We start from the raw sequence: 14,491 nt of genomic DNA on the forward strand, positions 1-14,491 counted from the left end.
TTGGGAGGACTTGGGTGAGGAAGGGAAACAGAAGTGTGCCCACAATTAACTTCTACCTTACACTGTTTTCTTTCCTCTGATGAGACCCAGCTATTTTGTGACAATTCAATGTCCCAGGCCTGCCAAGGATGTGTAGAAATGGTGCTCAAGCACCTCCCCAGGGCAGTGATGGAATCTCCATCCCTGGAAGTGTTCAGAGGAAGTGTTTGTGGCACCTGGGGACATGGTTTATATGACTCAGTGGTGGTGGTTGAACAGCTGGATTTGATGATCTTAGAGGCCTTATCCAACCATAAAGATCCTGTGATTTTATGAATCAGCAAGGAGTCCAGATAAAATAAATGTTTTATCAGCAAAAACCATTCAAGAGGTGAGTTAAGCAGTGCTATGCCTGATTTAAAGTGGAAACAGCCAAACCAGGGGAACCTGAGGGATGCCCAGGACCAGCAGACTCCGGTCACTTTCTCAGGGGTGACCAGCAAAGCAGTGGGAAGGGCTGGGGGTGATGGAGGCAGCCCTTAAAAGCAGAGTAATTTTATGGAGTTAAGACACAGAGGATCTAATTTTCTTCTAGAAGTCTCATTACCATGATTTTGTTACACATTATTTATGGGCTGTTATGATAGTCCTGGCAGGTCATAATTGGCTGAAGCCGGAAAATTAGTCACATTTTTCACATTTGGAAGAATAATCTGTACGGTTGCACTTAATGACTTCATTCCTGGAGAGCCCCATGCAGGGAAGGGACTGCCTGGCCTGGGGTGTGGCTGGATTAACCCTTTGTGCTTCTGGGCACCCTGCAAAGGCACCTGGGTTTGTTCATCAGGTGCCAAAAGGACCTTTCATAACTTCAAAGCAGCTGTTTGGCATGTAAGTGGTTTGCTGCTTTGATGATAGCTTCCTCTTTCTGTCCCTCTCCTCCAGCCTGAGTTAGTTTTGCCTGGCACCAGATTTTCTACAGAAAAATGACTTTTTCTAACTGATTTGTCCATGCTTTGCATTCTCCCCATCAGAGCCACTGCAGCATCACAGGCAGTGAGAGAGGCCCAGCTCTCCCAGGGATGGTTTGTAACCCCTGGAAAGAGATGGGCAGCAGAATAAACTGAGGCAGGGCCTCGTTGGCAGCACTCCTCAGAGCCTTGCTGGGTACACAGCACAACCCAAACAGTCCATCACAGATGATGGATCAGAAGGGAGCACTATAATTGTTTTATCTGCCTTTTGGGACAGCACAAGCTGCTGACTCTTGAATTAGAGCCTGGTGAATGTTGCTGTATCTTCCAGAAAAATGGACAGCTTTGATTTGGGGATTTCCACTGATGAGGAATCCACTCCCAAATCCCTGAATATCCACTGGTAAAGAATGGATCTGAACTGTTGAATAAACTTGTGCTATGTGGGATTGCAGCATTTGGATCATGTTGCAGTTTTGTCTGCTAGACTGAAGAGAAAAGCACGTTGCCACAGGAGAAAATTGCAGACCATGATCCAGCAAATAGTGCCTTGGAATGAAGGGTGCCAGGAGAAAGTTAAGGGATGACTTGATTTGATTTGCAGCTCTTGTAGAAACCTTTCCCATTTCACTAATATCTGTTTTGGTTGGTAGGTGTCAAGAGCAGCACAATTGACTGGGGGGAACTGGGGTATTAAACTCAGACCTGGGAGAACCTCCCAGCTGCTTTTTGATATTCCCTGTTTAAATGCTCAGGGATGGCACGAGCCCTTGGGTCAGAGCATCCTGCTGGTGACAGGAGCAGCTCAAAGCACCTGAAACCCCACCACAAACACTGACTAAACCCCATCCATGGCTCTGGGAGGAAAGGCTCGGCTCCAGGCTGTGTGCACACCATTCCTCCAGGAGCACTGGCTCTCCTGCAGGGCTGCCCTCTCCTCCTGGGAGCTGCTGCTCTCTCTCATCCATCCTCTGTCACTCCAGCATGGGAAAGGGTTGGCCAGTGCTGAACTGAAGGCAACCTCTTAATCAAAGTAAGAGGTGGGAGCTGGAGTGTTTGTAAAATACCGTACAAATGGGAGGGTTTGATGGCGTTAAATGAAGGATCAGATTCATTAAATTAAGTGGAAAGCAATGTACATGGATAATTTCAAGGGTTGAGGCTGAATACGGGTTTTAAATAGGAAGTGATCAGCCGCTATACACAACACAGAGCAGCTCTCAAACATTTTTAATGACAGTATTTGTACACACTTTAGTTTAATTAACACATGGCACAGGAGAGGGTTGGTAACTAGGATGTGTAGTCTCACACCAGTTGTCTCAATTAGAACACATGAAATTTCAAGCATGGATACACCCAGAAGAATAGCACCCATCCCTGCCCGGTGAGGTCTGGCAGTCTGAATTTCCATCACACCTTGTTTTTCTTGGATGTGGCAGTAATTCCTTCCCTCCAGATGGAGAAGTCCCCTTAGAAGTGGATGATCAGCTTCTCATTTGGATCTATTTCTTGTTTTGCAATCAAAATTAAGGAGACTGTGTATTGTCACTGCCCAGTGATGCTCGTCACGTTTCTGACAGCTATGTTTATTAGTAAATATGTAGAAATCGCTTCCAGAATTAAGTGGAGCTGCTCTTCTGTGTCTGTACGTGTAGGAGAGATTTCCTGTGATGTTGATCCCTTTGTTAGCACGGCAGTCCCTGGATGCTGGGGGGCTGTGCCTGGGTTTCAGCTCCTGGCAGCCTCAGTGCTGGTCCGGGGCACCAACTTCAGAATAATCGGTTTCTCTGGTGTTAGGAGCCCCACTGAGTTCAGCTTCATGGGGATCTGCAACAGAGAGAGGGAAAACACGGGTGGAGATGGATCAGTGAAATATGCAGAGATGAGAGGTTCAGGCATGACTGGATCTGAGCTGCCTGGAAGTGCAAAGCGCCTGGCGTTGGCACCCAGCCCGTGCCAGCCTCCAGGTGCTCCTCACCTGGGTCTCTTTGCAGGTCTGGAAGGTGAAACGCTGCAGCAGGGAGGTGATGGCGACTTTCAGAGTCAGGAGAGCAAACCTCATCCCAATGCAGTTCCTGGGACCAGCCCCAAAGGGCAGGTACGTGTACGGGTCTATGGTCCCCTTGTTCTCCTTGCTGAACCTGGATGATGGATGGGGAAGAGAAATGAAGGCAGCAGAACCACAAAATCTATACATCTTATTTATCCAGGGATCTCTCACCCTGCAGGGCCTGCTTTGGGTTTTTCCTAAGAAAGACCCCAGAAACTGAGTGCTGTGACTGAACCTTCGCCCAGGACAGTGTGGGGTCCCACTTGAGGGTTTGATTTTAATTCTGTCCATCCAGATTAGTAAAAGTTGGAAGCAAGGTGAAAATCCAGGCCACGTCCTGTCCCACAGTGACAGATATTTTCTGTCTGTGGTATTTAGAGAGAGAAGAACCAGGAGCTGTTTTGGTTAGGAGCAGCCTATGGCTTCAGTTTCTCTGGGAATGAGAAGTAAATAAATATCAGTTACAAAAATAACCAGCTAGGGAAGGTTATCCTTGAAAACAAGGAGGGAAGGAGATTCTGGAAGGGTCGAGTCTGGCATATTTAGTAGAAGCTTGTATGAAGGGAACAGGTTCAACAAGGAGGATTATAGAGAAGATGGCCAGCAGTTACAAAACCACCACATTTGGCCCCTCTCAGGAAGCTTAAAAGCTGGGCACAAGATCCTGTGAGGTATCGGTGGTGTTCTCCCAATGAGATTATGTTGTTTGAAACCCTGCTTTAAGCACAAAGCTCATTTTCCTCTCAAAATGACATTCCCACGAGCCTGCAATTTCTCATCCGCATTGTTTGTAAAAAGATAGGAAGAACACCATTAGGAAGCTAATCAGAGATTAATGCTTAATTACTGAGGAAAAAGCAGTGTGATATTTCTTCCCTTTCGTTAAGCTTTTTGTACCTTTCTGGCCTGAACTCGTCTGGGTTTGGCCAGAACTCGGGGTCGCGGTGCAGGACGTAGGGTGGGATTACGACCACGACTCCTTTGGGAATGGTCACTCCATTTATCTCCACGTCTTTCTTGCAGGTTCTCTCAATCCTCCCCCCGAGGGGATACATCCTCAGCGTCTCACTCACTGTCATGTCGAGGTATTCCAACTTCATAATTGCGTCGTACGTGAGAGGAGCCTGCAGGACAGCAGGAGGAAGGTCACCAGGTATGTTGGGTTGTCCTAAAATGACTGTGGGAACCAGAGTATCTGGTTCCCCACCGCCCCAGGATGGACCCAGGCTCGCTGAAGAACAAAATGCTAGGTAGAAATTGAGCGATTGGCTTTGTTTTTTCAGCCCTGAGTTATGGAAATGCCTGAAAATCCACATCCTCTTGTGCACGGGTGCAGAGTGTGGCAAACGGGTTTGAGCAGCTGGGGTGGCTGGAAGGTTCCAAAAGGAAAATCACTGCAGGGCTGAGTTGTCTCAGTGTGTGTTCCCCAGAGCTCCTGGGCAATCCATGGTGTTTAGGAGCTGAAGATTTCTCATTGCCCTGAGTGAACCAGGGGGGCAGCAGGGTCAGGGAGTGCTCCCCATCACTCAGGGTCCCCCTTACCTTGTTGGGCAGGACGGTGTCGATCTCCTGCAGCACCTTTTCCTGCACATCAGGGTGCAGGGCCAGCTCGTAGGCCAGGTAACCCAGGCTGTTGCTGGTGGGCTCATAGCCAGCAAAAATAAAGATTAATGCCTGGGCCAGGACCTCTGTGTCAGTCAGGGCTGTGGGGAGAAGGGAAAAGCAGTGTTGGCTGATGGTCTCAGCAAGGACCAGGCAGCAGCAGGTGGTGTCAAGGCAGGTTTGTTGACACTGTTTTCTGATAATGTTTGTATAACTGCCCTACCTGCCTGGAAAAATCCATTTTATAGAGGAGGCAGGTGATTTCCTGAGTATAAATACTGACATGGCAGTCCTGCTCCCTGGACAGGGATCTTAGCCCTGGTGCTGGCAGCAGGAGACAGAGTTCCATCTGGAGCTGGTGAGTGAAGGTGATGGTGACACAAACACCTCCCACAGCCCCCGTGCCCATGCTGAGGATTTGGGTGTTGTTACCTTTATATGAGTGATTTGCTTCGTTGTTCTCCTGGCTGTCTGAGCGCTGGGACTCGATCATCAGCTGCAGGAAATCCACCCTGCCCTGTGAGGGAAAGCAGGAGAGTCTCTTTGGTGACAGGTTCCTTGGAGGGCTCAGATTAGCAGATTTCACAGCCTAAGTGCAATTTTTAGACTGAGAGCATCCCCAGAATGCACACCACTTCCTTACTGAAAAACATAACGCTTGCTTTTTATTTTGGAAACCTGTCTGTCCTATCCATTGAGCCACTGAGTGGGAGAGCAGTGTTTTCAATGAAAGGGATCCAGACTCTAAAAGGTGGAATTTTGTCAGGAAGCAGCTGCAGATTTTGCAAAGCGAGTGGGGAAGGCACAACCCTAAAGGTGATTTTGCTGTTCATGTGCTGCTTACTCTGCACTCTCCCATCCTCTGCCTAATCTTCTTCAGGGAGTCTCTCACTCTCTCATTACAAGTGCTGCAGACTGAGGCTTAGTCCAATTCTGCTGAGCCTTTATCTGGATTTAGCTTCAGATCACGGATGTACAAAGTCCCCCTGACTCCCTGCCAGGACGGGTCAGGTGGGGCTTTTCTGACAGTATTAAAATGAAATGTTTACACTTGAGTAGGCTCAGGGTTTTGTTGAGTCATTGTACTTTGGCTTCACCTTTGATATCATCACCCTAATTATATCTCACTTCAGTGTACTTTCTGCCACAATTGCTCTCAAATTCCCACTCACCTTGTGAGCCTCCTTTTCACGTTCCTGCTTAATTTTGGCAATGGATCTCATGAAAAAATCTACGGCATCTTTAGGGAAGATATTTACGTTCATCTTGGCCATGACAGGAATAAGGAACGGGAAAACAACTAAAAAAACAAATAGAAAATTGCACTCTGTAAATATCTTCATATCAGATAGCTGTGGGTGCTCCTGGGAATTTCCTTTCTTAATTTCTTTACTTGAGCAAAGCATGGACTTTGCCTTTTTTCCTCTGTTTCATTCCCTTGGAATAGTTTTTGTGGCAAATGGGCACAACCAAGCTGGGTGTAATCATTCATTTAAGCGAAGACCAAGGCATATTCCACCTCCTGTTTCTAAGGACAGGTTACTTCTGGACACAGAAGTAACTCAGAAGAGAAATATTGAAAATTCTGAGCTCTTTGTTCAGGCTGAGCTGTTCACTGCCTTGCTGTGATCATGCAAACATTTTCAAGTCCCTTTCAAAGCATTTCCTTCCTCACAGAAATTTGGTCTTGATATTCTGTATAGATTGATGAAATCTACAGCACCAGAACCTCCTCTATGCACAGATCCAAACTTTCCCTGGGTTTCAGCAAAGTATCTAACCTTAATTTAAGGTCCACTGCTGCTAAGCTATTGCACTGGAGGAAATTGTATCTAATTACAGTCCCCACTCAGCGCTCCTTCCCAGAAAATGGATTTCAGATAGCAGCGCTCTCCTCAAGCCTCACTTGCTTTCCAATCTTTGAATAATTTCCCAGCACCTAATTGGATATTTCTGGGTGGTTCATAAGTTTAGTGTGCTGTGGATGCCAAAGGTGGAGGAAGCTTTTACTCATCTCGTCCCCAGGGTTTCAGCATGAGGCTCACAACGAGGAAATGATGGGACAAGGGGCACTAGGACTTCACTCCTAGCAAGGGAAGATATCCAAGCAAAACCTGGAGTCACTTACATGACAAGATGAAGACTGGGTCAAAAAAGTCAAACTTGACCAGTTTCTTCATCTCTCTGACAAAGGGGTCCTTGGGGTTGTTCATGGAGTCGATGTTCACCCCAAAGGAAGTGCTGGTGACCACGTCCATGCTGTAACTCCCAAAGATGCTGAGGGAAAGTGGAAAAAAATAGACTGTGATTAAATATTTGGACTGAGTGAATGTCTCTTCTCCTCATGTCTATGTGACATTCAAATATAAAGTCTCATAAGACCTCCTGCCTTAGGTTTGAAAAGAAAATTGGCTTTGTGGTACTGAGCAGCACTTACAGAGAAGGGGTTAGATTTTTAGAGAGCTTTTTTTTCCAGCCTGCACAGGTTTTGAAATCAGACAGCTTTTCCAAGGATTTAGAACACCATGGAACGGGTGAGTGGAAGGACAGCAGGTGGAACTTAGCCTGGTAACCTCTGAAGGAGGGGTGGCAGCACACCTTTCCTCAAACAAGCCCTGGGAGTGGTCCAGTTCCACCCAGCACAGCCCCCTGGTCCAAGCTGTCCAAGCCCTCCCTTTGCAGGGTTTTGGTTCAAGGGAAGCTCTGCAGGTTTGTGGTTCCAGGTGTGCAGCTGCCCCTGCTGCATTTTTGCTTTGTGATTGGGGGTGCAATACACAGGGTTTTGTCCAGAACCAAATGGAGGGCACAGATGAGGCAGAAACACTCAGGGCCACCCTACAGCCTCATTCCCCCAGCAGTGGGGCATGTGAGGGATGAGCATCCCTCAGTTCTGTGTGGGACAGAGAGGTCAGCAGCCTCCATGGCCTGGGGGAGGAGAAGGTGCTGCACAGAGATCCTGAGTGTATGCAGGAGAAACTGGGTTTTCCTGCCAGGCTTGGAGTTATCTGAGATCTGTGGATTCACAAAGCTGTGCTGGAGCATTTTCCTTCCTATCTACCTCTGGGAAGTTTTATAACATCCAAATTAAATTTCCCCCTTTTAAATTTCCAGTCAGGCTTTCAGCAAGTCCCATTCCTCCTTTCAGAGCCCTGGCTGACCCAGGGAAAGATCTGCATTGCTGGTAGCCAGTGAACCACAGCACTTTTAACAAGGTTTGCTCTGCCTGCTGCTCTTAGCAGTTACTTACTCCTTTACAGCTATTGAGCTGTCCTCTTTCACTTGCTTTTGAATATTCTTCACCAAAACTTCCCCATAGTGCTTCATTATAGGGAACATCTGTAACACAAACCAGGCATGGGTGCTTCAGTACAGTACATTTTACTCCTTTACACACGCTCATGAGGACTACAGGGAGTTTCACAAATATTTACAAATAAGATCTCTCTGCTCAGGTTTTATTTTAAGACTTTTCTGGTTTCAGTTAGGCATAAATTAAACAGGCCAGCTTAGTTGTCGGGCTCTGACTAAAGAAATCAGACCCCTGTGATAATCTCAGCCTGAAAACAGTGCTTGCTGACTCGGGTTTAGTCTGTACCTGCCCCTCTGGTTTACCTCCTTTAGTTTCCCACTGGTGAAGGTTGGAGAGAGCACAGTACGGAGCCTTTTCCAATGTTCATCTTCAGCTAAGGAGATAGCGTTGTTCAGCACCCCGCCCAGATCAGTGTGCTGCCGAGGAAAGGAGGTGTTAACCCCAGAAAAGAGAGCAGCCTCCTTGCAGGGTGGGAATGTGGAGTGCCAGCCCCTGCCCAGGCTCTTCCAGGGGCAGAGCTGCTGGCAGCAGGCTGTGGCCTGCCAAACCAAACAGCCTCTCTCAAGACACATCCATGAATAATCCCCTTTCCCACACTAAAGCAGCTGTGAGGTGCCATTCCCAGCAACAGAACAAGTCTAATCAGTCCAACTCCTCTGTGGTACCCACCACCTCCCATCCCTGCATCCCAGCTGCTGTGCACCCTTACAGCTTCCTGCACGCTCACACAGACCCAAATCCATCCAAAGATCCATAAATACACAGCTAGGTGTGAGAACAGACTTTGTCTGCTCCCTCTGCAGCCCGTGTGTGCAGTCCAGGCTGTAAGGCAGGGGAACAGTGACATGCAGTGGTCGTGTTCAGCAATCCCTATAGTGCAGCCAGTCGTTCCCAAAGGATGCCTGGCGTGCCTGTCTCCTCCTGCACTTCTCCTGGACTCTGTGCTGGATGACAGCACTTGTGCCCTTACCCTGCGGTTGGTGAAGGTGCTGTAGCAGTCCTTAACCAGCACAGATTTGATGATCTGGGGGTCTGTGACAGCCAGCGTGGGTTGTCTGCCATCGTAAATCCTGGTGGGGGAGAAGAGGAGGCAGGTAAATAACCCCAGATAATTGAAGTGTAAGGCTTGGCTGGTGCCCACGAGACAAAATGTGTTGAACAAATGTTCTTCCATCACCAGCCTTGTTGCTCTGTTGTCTGAATTACAGGCATGTAGAAAGTAGAGATGGAAAAGGACTCCCAGACCTCTTCCCACCTGGTTTTGCAAATGATAAAGGGGGATAAACACCTTCCAAAGTCACTGGGAAATGAGCAGGGCTCAGTTGCTCAGAGGACCAGATACTAAATGAAGCAAGTGTCTTCACTTCCTCCCCCAACTCTCTGTGTTTTTCCAGGCACTTAAACACATTACAGTATTAGGAGGAAACTTGTTCGACCCCTTTCAGGCTCTTGAGTTGGGTGTCTGGAGACTTGGGCTGACAGCACTGAGACATCCTTGGAGATGAAACTCAGTCCTTGTTTTTGTCTTTTCAAGCTGGCAGCTCTGAATGCTTTCCTGGAACAGATGTAGATTAAGCTGATTTGTGCTCTCTACACATTTGGGCTAAGTTACATTTTTCAGACTCATTTTTTAAAGCTGCTGTAGGGACCAGTGGATGCATCATACAGAATATGCAAGGTAGTAGCCTAAGTTATAACAGCAGTGATAAAAGCTGTGGGAGGAGGTGTCTAGAACAGAGCAGCCACACCTGCAGCAGCTCCTGCTGCAGCAGGCAGGGATCAGCAGCACTGGGAATTCCTTGGATCAGCTCCAAAGGGAGTCACATTCCTGTGCTGTTGGTAAACCAGAGGAACCCAACCTCCCAGTTCCAGATCCTGCTTAAGTCAATAGTTCTGATGATGATTTTGTTAGGGGCAGGTGAGAGCCTTTTGTTCTAAGATTTAAACTGCTTTTCACAGTATTGGTTAAAATAGTTTCTGCATGATGTGGCAGTGACCAGCCTCCAACATAAGCCACCAGCAGCACCTTGTCACTGCTCTCATCCTGCTGGGACTGTCAGGGCTGCAGGTGGAGAAAAGGGAGCTTTCCTAATGAATATTTTCTCCCCTTTGTACAGATTCTAGTTTTACTCTCAGAGGAGATCAGTGGTTCATACTCACCCCCAGATTTTCCCGTATTTCTTGAAACATTCACTGTCAAATTCCAGGAAACCCTGTGGCAAGCAATTTAAAAATTGTCATGGACTATGCTGGATTGAAAGAGACCCACAAGGACCATCCAAGTCCAACTCCTGGCCATGCACAGGGCAGCCCCAAAAATCCCACCACGTGTCTGAGAGTGTTGTCCAAATGCTCCTTGAGCTCTGGCAGTGTTGGTGCTGAATTATCTGAGAGAGGATGCGGTGGAGGGGATGATTCTGGAGATGGTGGGTGGGGAGGAATAGCTCTAAACTGATGTTCAGAGCTGCTTTAGGAGCATTCCTTCCCTCTGAAGCCACGATGAAGCATAAATGTGCCCTGTGCTTTGAGTGAGCTGTTTGCCAGGGCGCTGGCAAAGGGCAGCTGGAAATCAGCCAGCCAGGAGTGCTCCTTTGGGGATGCCCCTTGGTCTGTGCTGCTGAGCCTTATCCCACACTGGCCTTTGCACAAGCCCTGCGTGACAGAGGAGCTGGCATTTGGAGATAAGTTATCATCACTGTGTATCTGTTCAGCTGCAGCTGTGCCAGCAAAGGCAGCGGCTGCTGGGGCCAGGAGGGCTCCAGGCACTCACTTTGCGATATTCCAGGAATGTCCCGAAGAAAGGCAGAGGTCTTGGCCCAGGGATGCCCAGTTTCTTGAACAAACCAAATGGCCAGATCCCATATCTGTGGGACAGAAAAGACAGCAGTGTTACATCACTGTGGCCTTGGGGCTGTAATCTGTAATCTCCTAAACCTGGAGACTCCAGCAACATCCCTTGGGAGATGAGGGGGAGGAGGCTGATCCAAGAGGTGGGAAAAAAGCAGTACAAGTGAAAATTTCCCTGCAAAAAACTACTTGATAACCATGGTAAGGCTCACACAGAGCTTCAGAGGGAGCCTTTTGGTGTGAAAGCAATTGTTTCCACCAGAGCACCTGTGGAGACAGCATCTCCACAGTCTTTAGCAAAAGTCCTGTGAGGAGTTCATTGCCTACCAAAGGAGAGGCAGAAAATGGAGCTGGAAGGAGGAACACCAAGCTTGCATGTTTTTATTGAAGAGAAATCAAAGCAGTGTCAGAAATTAAGTCCCAGGCAGGGCTTTTGTCAAACTGCAGTTCAATTTCATTTATTGTTCTCCCTCCCTTAGTCCAGCATTAGCTCAGTGGAAGCCTTGTCTTGATGGTTTTCTCTTTAGATTTTATTGACAGCCCTGCAGATTTCTTTCCTCTGAAGCACCCTTCCTGGCAGCTCTGAAGTTATTGCCTCTACCTTTCTCTTTCTCAACAAGGGCCTGGGCTGCAGCCCTTTGAAGCTCATCTTTGGCTGTGTTGAAAGAGCTCCTCAAAATATTTGGTTTTAGTTAGTAGCTGCAGCTTCCCAAGTGAGCAGTTCATTGCAGAAGGGATGTAAAATAGGGAAGTTTTGGCAGGGGGGTGTTATCAGAGATCCTCTTCAGGCCACAAGGCAGCAGCTGCTCAGGCAGGATCCTGGGGATGCTTATTTGAAAAGCCAAAATCTAGGTTGAGACTTAGGAAGGGTCTCCCTTACAATTAGCAGTGGTTTTTGAAATTCTGGGGACACCAAATGTGATCAGTTCCTGCCAGCAAAGCTTCTGACAGAGCTAAAAAAGCAAATCCCAACTCATGGTCCAAAAATGGGTTTTCACCAAACAGGTGAAAAATGGGGAGCTGGGTGTGTTCAGGTGAAGAAAGGTTTCACAGAAATCAGTTTGTCAATGTTTAATCTTTTTTGTCAAAGGTTAATTCAGTACTAGGAATCAAACGTTTGTGGACTCTAATTTGTAATGTTTATAGGTAGCCAGGGCTGTGGGAGGACCAGGAAATGTCAGGCTGGGCTGGTTACAAAGCCCAGAAATACTGTAGGAAAACAGGCTTAAACCTCTTGAAACATGGCCAGGAAAATGTAGCCTAACACTCCTACAACTAAAACGTGTCAGGGTTTTCTGCTGACTGAAAAGGAGCATTCAGTGTAAAGCCAAAGAATAATCATTACTTCTTCCTACCATAGAAGTGAACCAGAAATTCCTGATATTCCCTCACGTGTGAACTGGAACAGTGTTGCCCCAGGTGGACAAGAAGCATCTAAATAACTTCTCTGTGTCAATGGGCAGTGAAATTTCTATTTTAGCTCTGATATCAGAGCACAAAGATCTGGGTTTAGTCCCTTTTGCCACAACAGAATTTACAAGTGCCTGCAGAAGATGCAAGTTTGGTAACCAGCAATTTTAGATAGCCACAGAGTTACTGAAATATGAGACTTTGGGTCCAGATTGAGGGTGGCTTTTTTGGTTTTGTTGTTTTGGTGCAGTTTGGGTTTGTTTTGGGTTTTGGGGGTTTTTTTTGTAAGAGTCAGCCCCAAACAGGCTTTTGAGTGATCCAAATCACAGGAACAGATTTGAAAAACAGGGCTAAAACTTTCTGAGCTTGCTGAGCTGCGTGGCTGGAGAGTTGCCAGGGCAGACAAATGGGCTGTGCTCGTGTGCACCACATCAATTGTTGGGGTTTGTGGCTGGCAAGGCTCTGCCTCAGGGCTTGTCAAAACTGCCCAGTTTGTCAGGGCAGTGCTCCCCTGCTGGAAACACTGTCCCAGCAAAGGGCTTTTACCAGCCCTGCTCTGCTGCAGTGCTGAATGGCACCAGCAAAGCCAAGGACAGCGTTTCCTCACTAGCAGGGCTCCCCTGAAGCACAGGGGCTGCATTTCTGCTGTGGGATTTTGTCTGGAGAGCCAGGAGCAGGTGGCTGACATTGCTCTGTGCTCCACTCCTGCCCCCAGCAGGGGTGGCCATGAGGAGGGACATGGGATGGAAACCAAACCTCTGCAAAGGACCTCTCCTGGTCCAGGTGCCCCTGAGGAGAATCTCAGCTGGGCACCACGGAGGAAGTCAGAAGGAGTAAAAACTGATGCTACAAATATTCTTTTCCTGGTGCCTCTCTGCTGCTCTCCACCTGTGCAGCAGGGTCATCTGCCTGCAGAGCAGCCTCAGCCAGGGAGGCACAGCTGGATGTCTGTGAAGAATAACCTGATGGATCAGGACCCTGACAGAAAGCAGCACCCTGATGGTAACCAGTACCTGGCATCATTATTATTCAATTATTCCTTTGATCCTTTGCAGCAGTCTCATGACTGGATGGGAATACTCCAAACCTTGGGGCAAGATCACACACCTATACAATCTTTAAACTTCCCTGCTACATCCCAGAGCCTGGTTAGCTGCTGGAAAACTGGAAATCACAGCTACTCTTCAACAGATTAGTTGAGTGAAAGTGAGCAATGGCAAGAAGAGAGAAATGGCAGGAGCAGAGAATCAATAAAGAATATTTTACTCACACTAGCAGGAGGGCCACGAAAAGAAGTATAAGGGCCCATGTTTCTGTGGAGAACGAAGGCAGCAGGTTCATTTCAGTTCTTCTCTGGCTCTGAGTTCTGCCTTTAGGTGCTTGTCCAACGTCTGTGGGAAATGGGAGTGTTTCATACTGTGCAATCTTTTTTATCTAGTCATATGATCTAGGGACCCTCCCTTCTTCACAAAAGGAGGAGGAGGAGTGGAAGGCAAAGGTAGAAAAGTCTGCTAATCTAAAAAACACCATTCATGTGATAAACAAGTGCCTCGCTGAACTGTCTAAAGTTTAAGTTATTTAATGCATGTGTTACCAAACATTTCAGCTGGTTTCCCTGCTGTAAGTAATAACTGCTTTGACTCATGCCCCTGGGCTCCTACACCAAACTAAATAAAAACAGGTTACAATGAAAAGGTAAATCCCAAAGCAGGTGTCAGGGTTGGTTTACAAAAGGGAAAGAGAAGGGAAAAGGTTATTCACATATTGTATGACAAGAGCTTTTCTGGCAGATGAATCAACTTTGACAGAATTTAAGATTTTGTTTGAAATATCTCTCTTTCAGAGAGATATTGTGAAGAGATGTTGTGAAGTGCAAGCACTGCCTGTGGTGAGTCAGGAGCAGCTTCCAGCTCAGGCAGGAATTCATCCCCTGTGAAGGCTGTAGAAGTCCTGTCCACTTGTTTTGCTGGCCTGTGGCCAGGTGTTTTTAAGAGAAATGCTGTCACTCCACATCTGTAAGCAGTTAAAGTGCCTTTTCCAAAGCACCACTCGTGGCTCCTTAATAAAACCCATGCCCACCCTTCTGCAGCAGCTGGGGAAAAGGCACAAAAAAGGGCAAACACGGATTTTGTACAGGCTGTCCTGTAAGGATGGTGCTGAAAAGCAAGAGCAGGTGTGGATGTGCTGAGAGGAGATTATGATGTGGAGAAAACGGAGCTCTTTGGATGGTGTTTGTCAATGGGGATCAAGCCAGGGCAGGAAGTTCTGTGGTTTAGATGTGCATAGATGTGCACTACTGCAATTTTAGGGCTTTGT

General features: G+C 47.4%; 1 protein-coding gene across 1 annotated transcript; it reads right to left on the reverse strand.

Annotated features, from left to right (window-relative positions):
• Positions 1 to 2,166: 2,166 nt before the first annotated feature.
• Positions 2,167 to 13,600, reverse strand: LOC131584656 (cytochrome P450 3A29-like). Its single transcript, XM_058849993.1, has 13 exons — positions 13,446 to 13,600; positions 10,689 to 10,782; positions 10,079 to 10,131; positions 8,889 to 8,988; positions 8,221 to 8,334; positions 7,856 to 7,944; positions 6,737 to 6,885; positions 5,781 to 5,908; positions 5,041 to 5,125; positions 4,549 to 4,709; positions 3,904 to 4,130; positions 2,935 to 3,097; positions 2,167 to 2,783 (listed from the first exon to the last, which is right to left on the reverse strand). Exons 1-13 carry the CDS (start codon positions 13,514 to 13,516, stop codon positions 2,685 to 2,687), a joined length of 1,533 nt encoding a protein of 510 aa, XP_058705976.1. The 5' UTR covers positions 13,517 to 13,600; the 3' UTR covers positions 2,167 to 2,684.
• Positions 13,601 to 14,491: the final 891 nt, after the last annotated feature.

This window comes from Poecile atricapillus, chromosome 14, assembly GCF_030490865.1.
Source record: "Poecile atricapillus isolate bPoeAtr1 chromosome 14, bPoeAtr1.hap1, whole genome shotgun sequence".
Classification (NCBI taxonomy): domain Eukaryota; kingdom Metazoa; phylum Chordata; class Aves; order Passeriformes; family Paridae; genus Poecile; species Poecile atricapillus.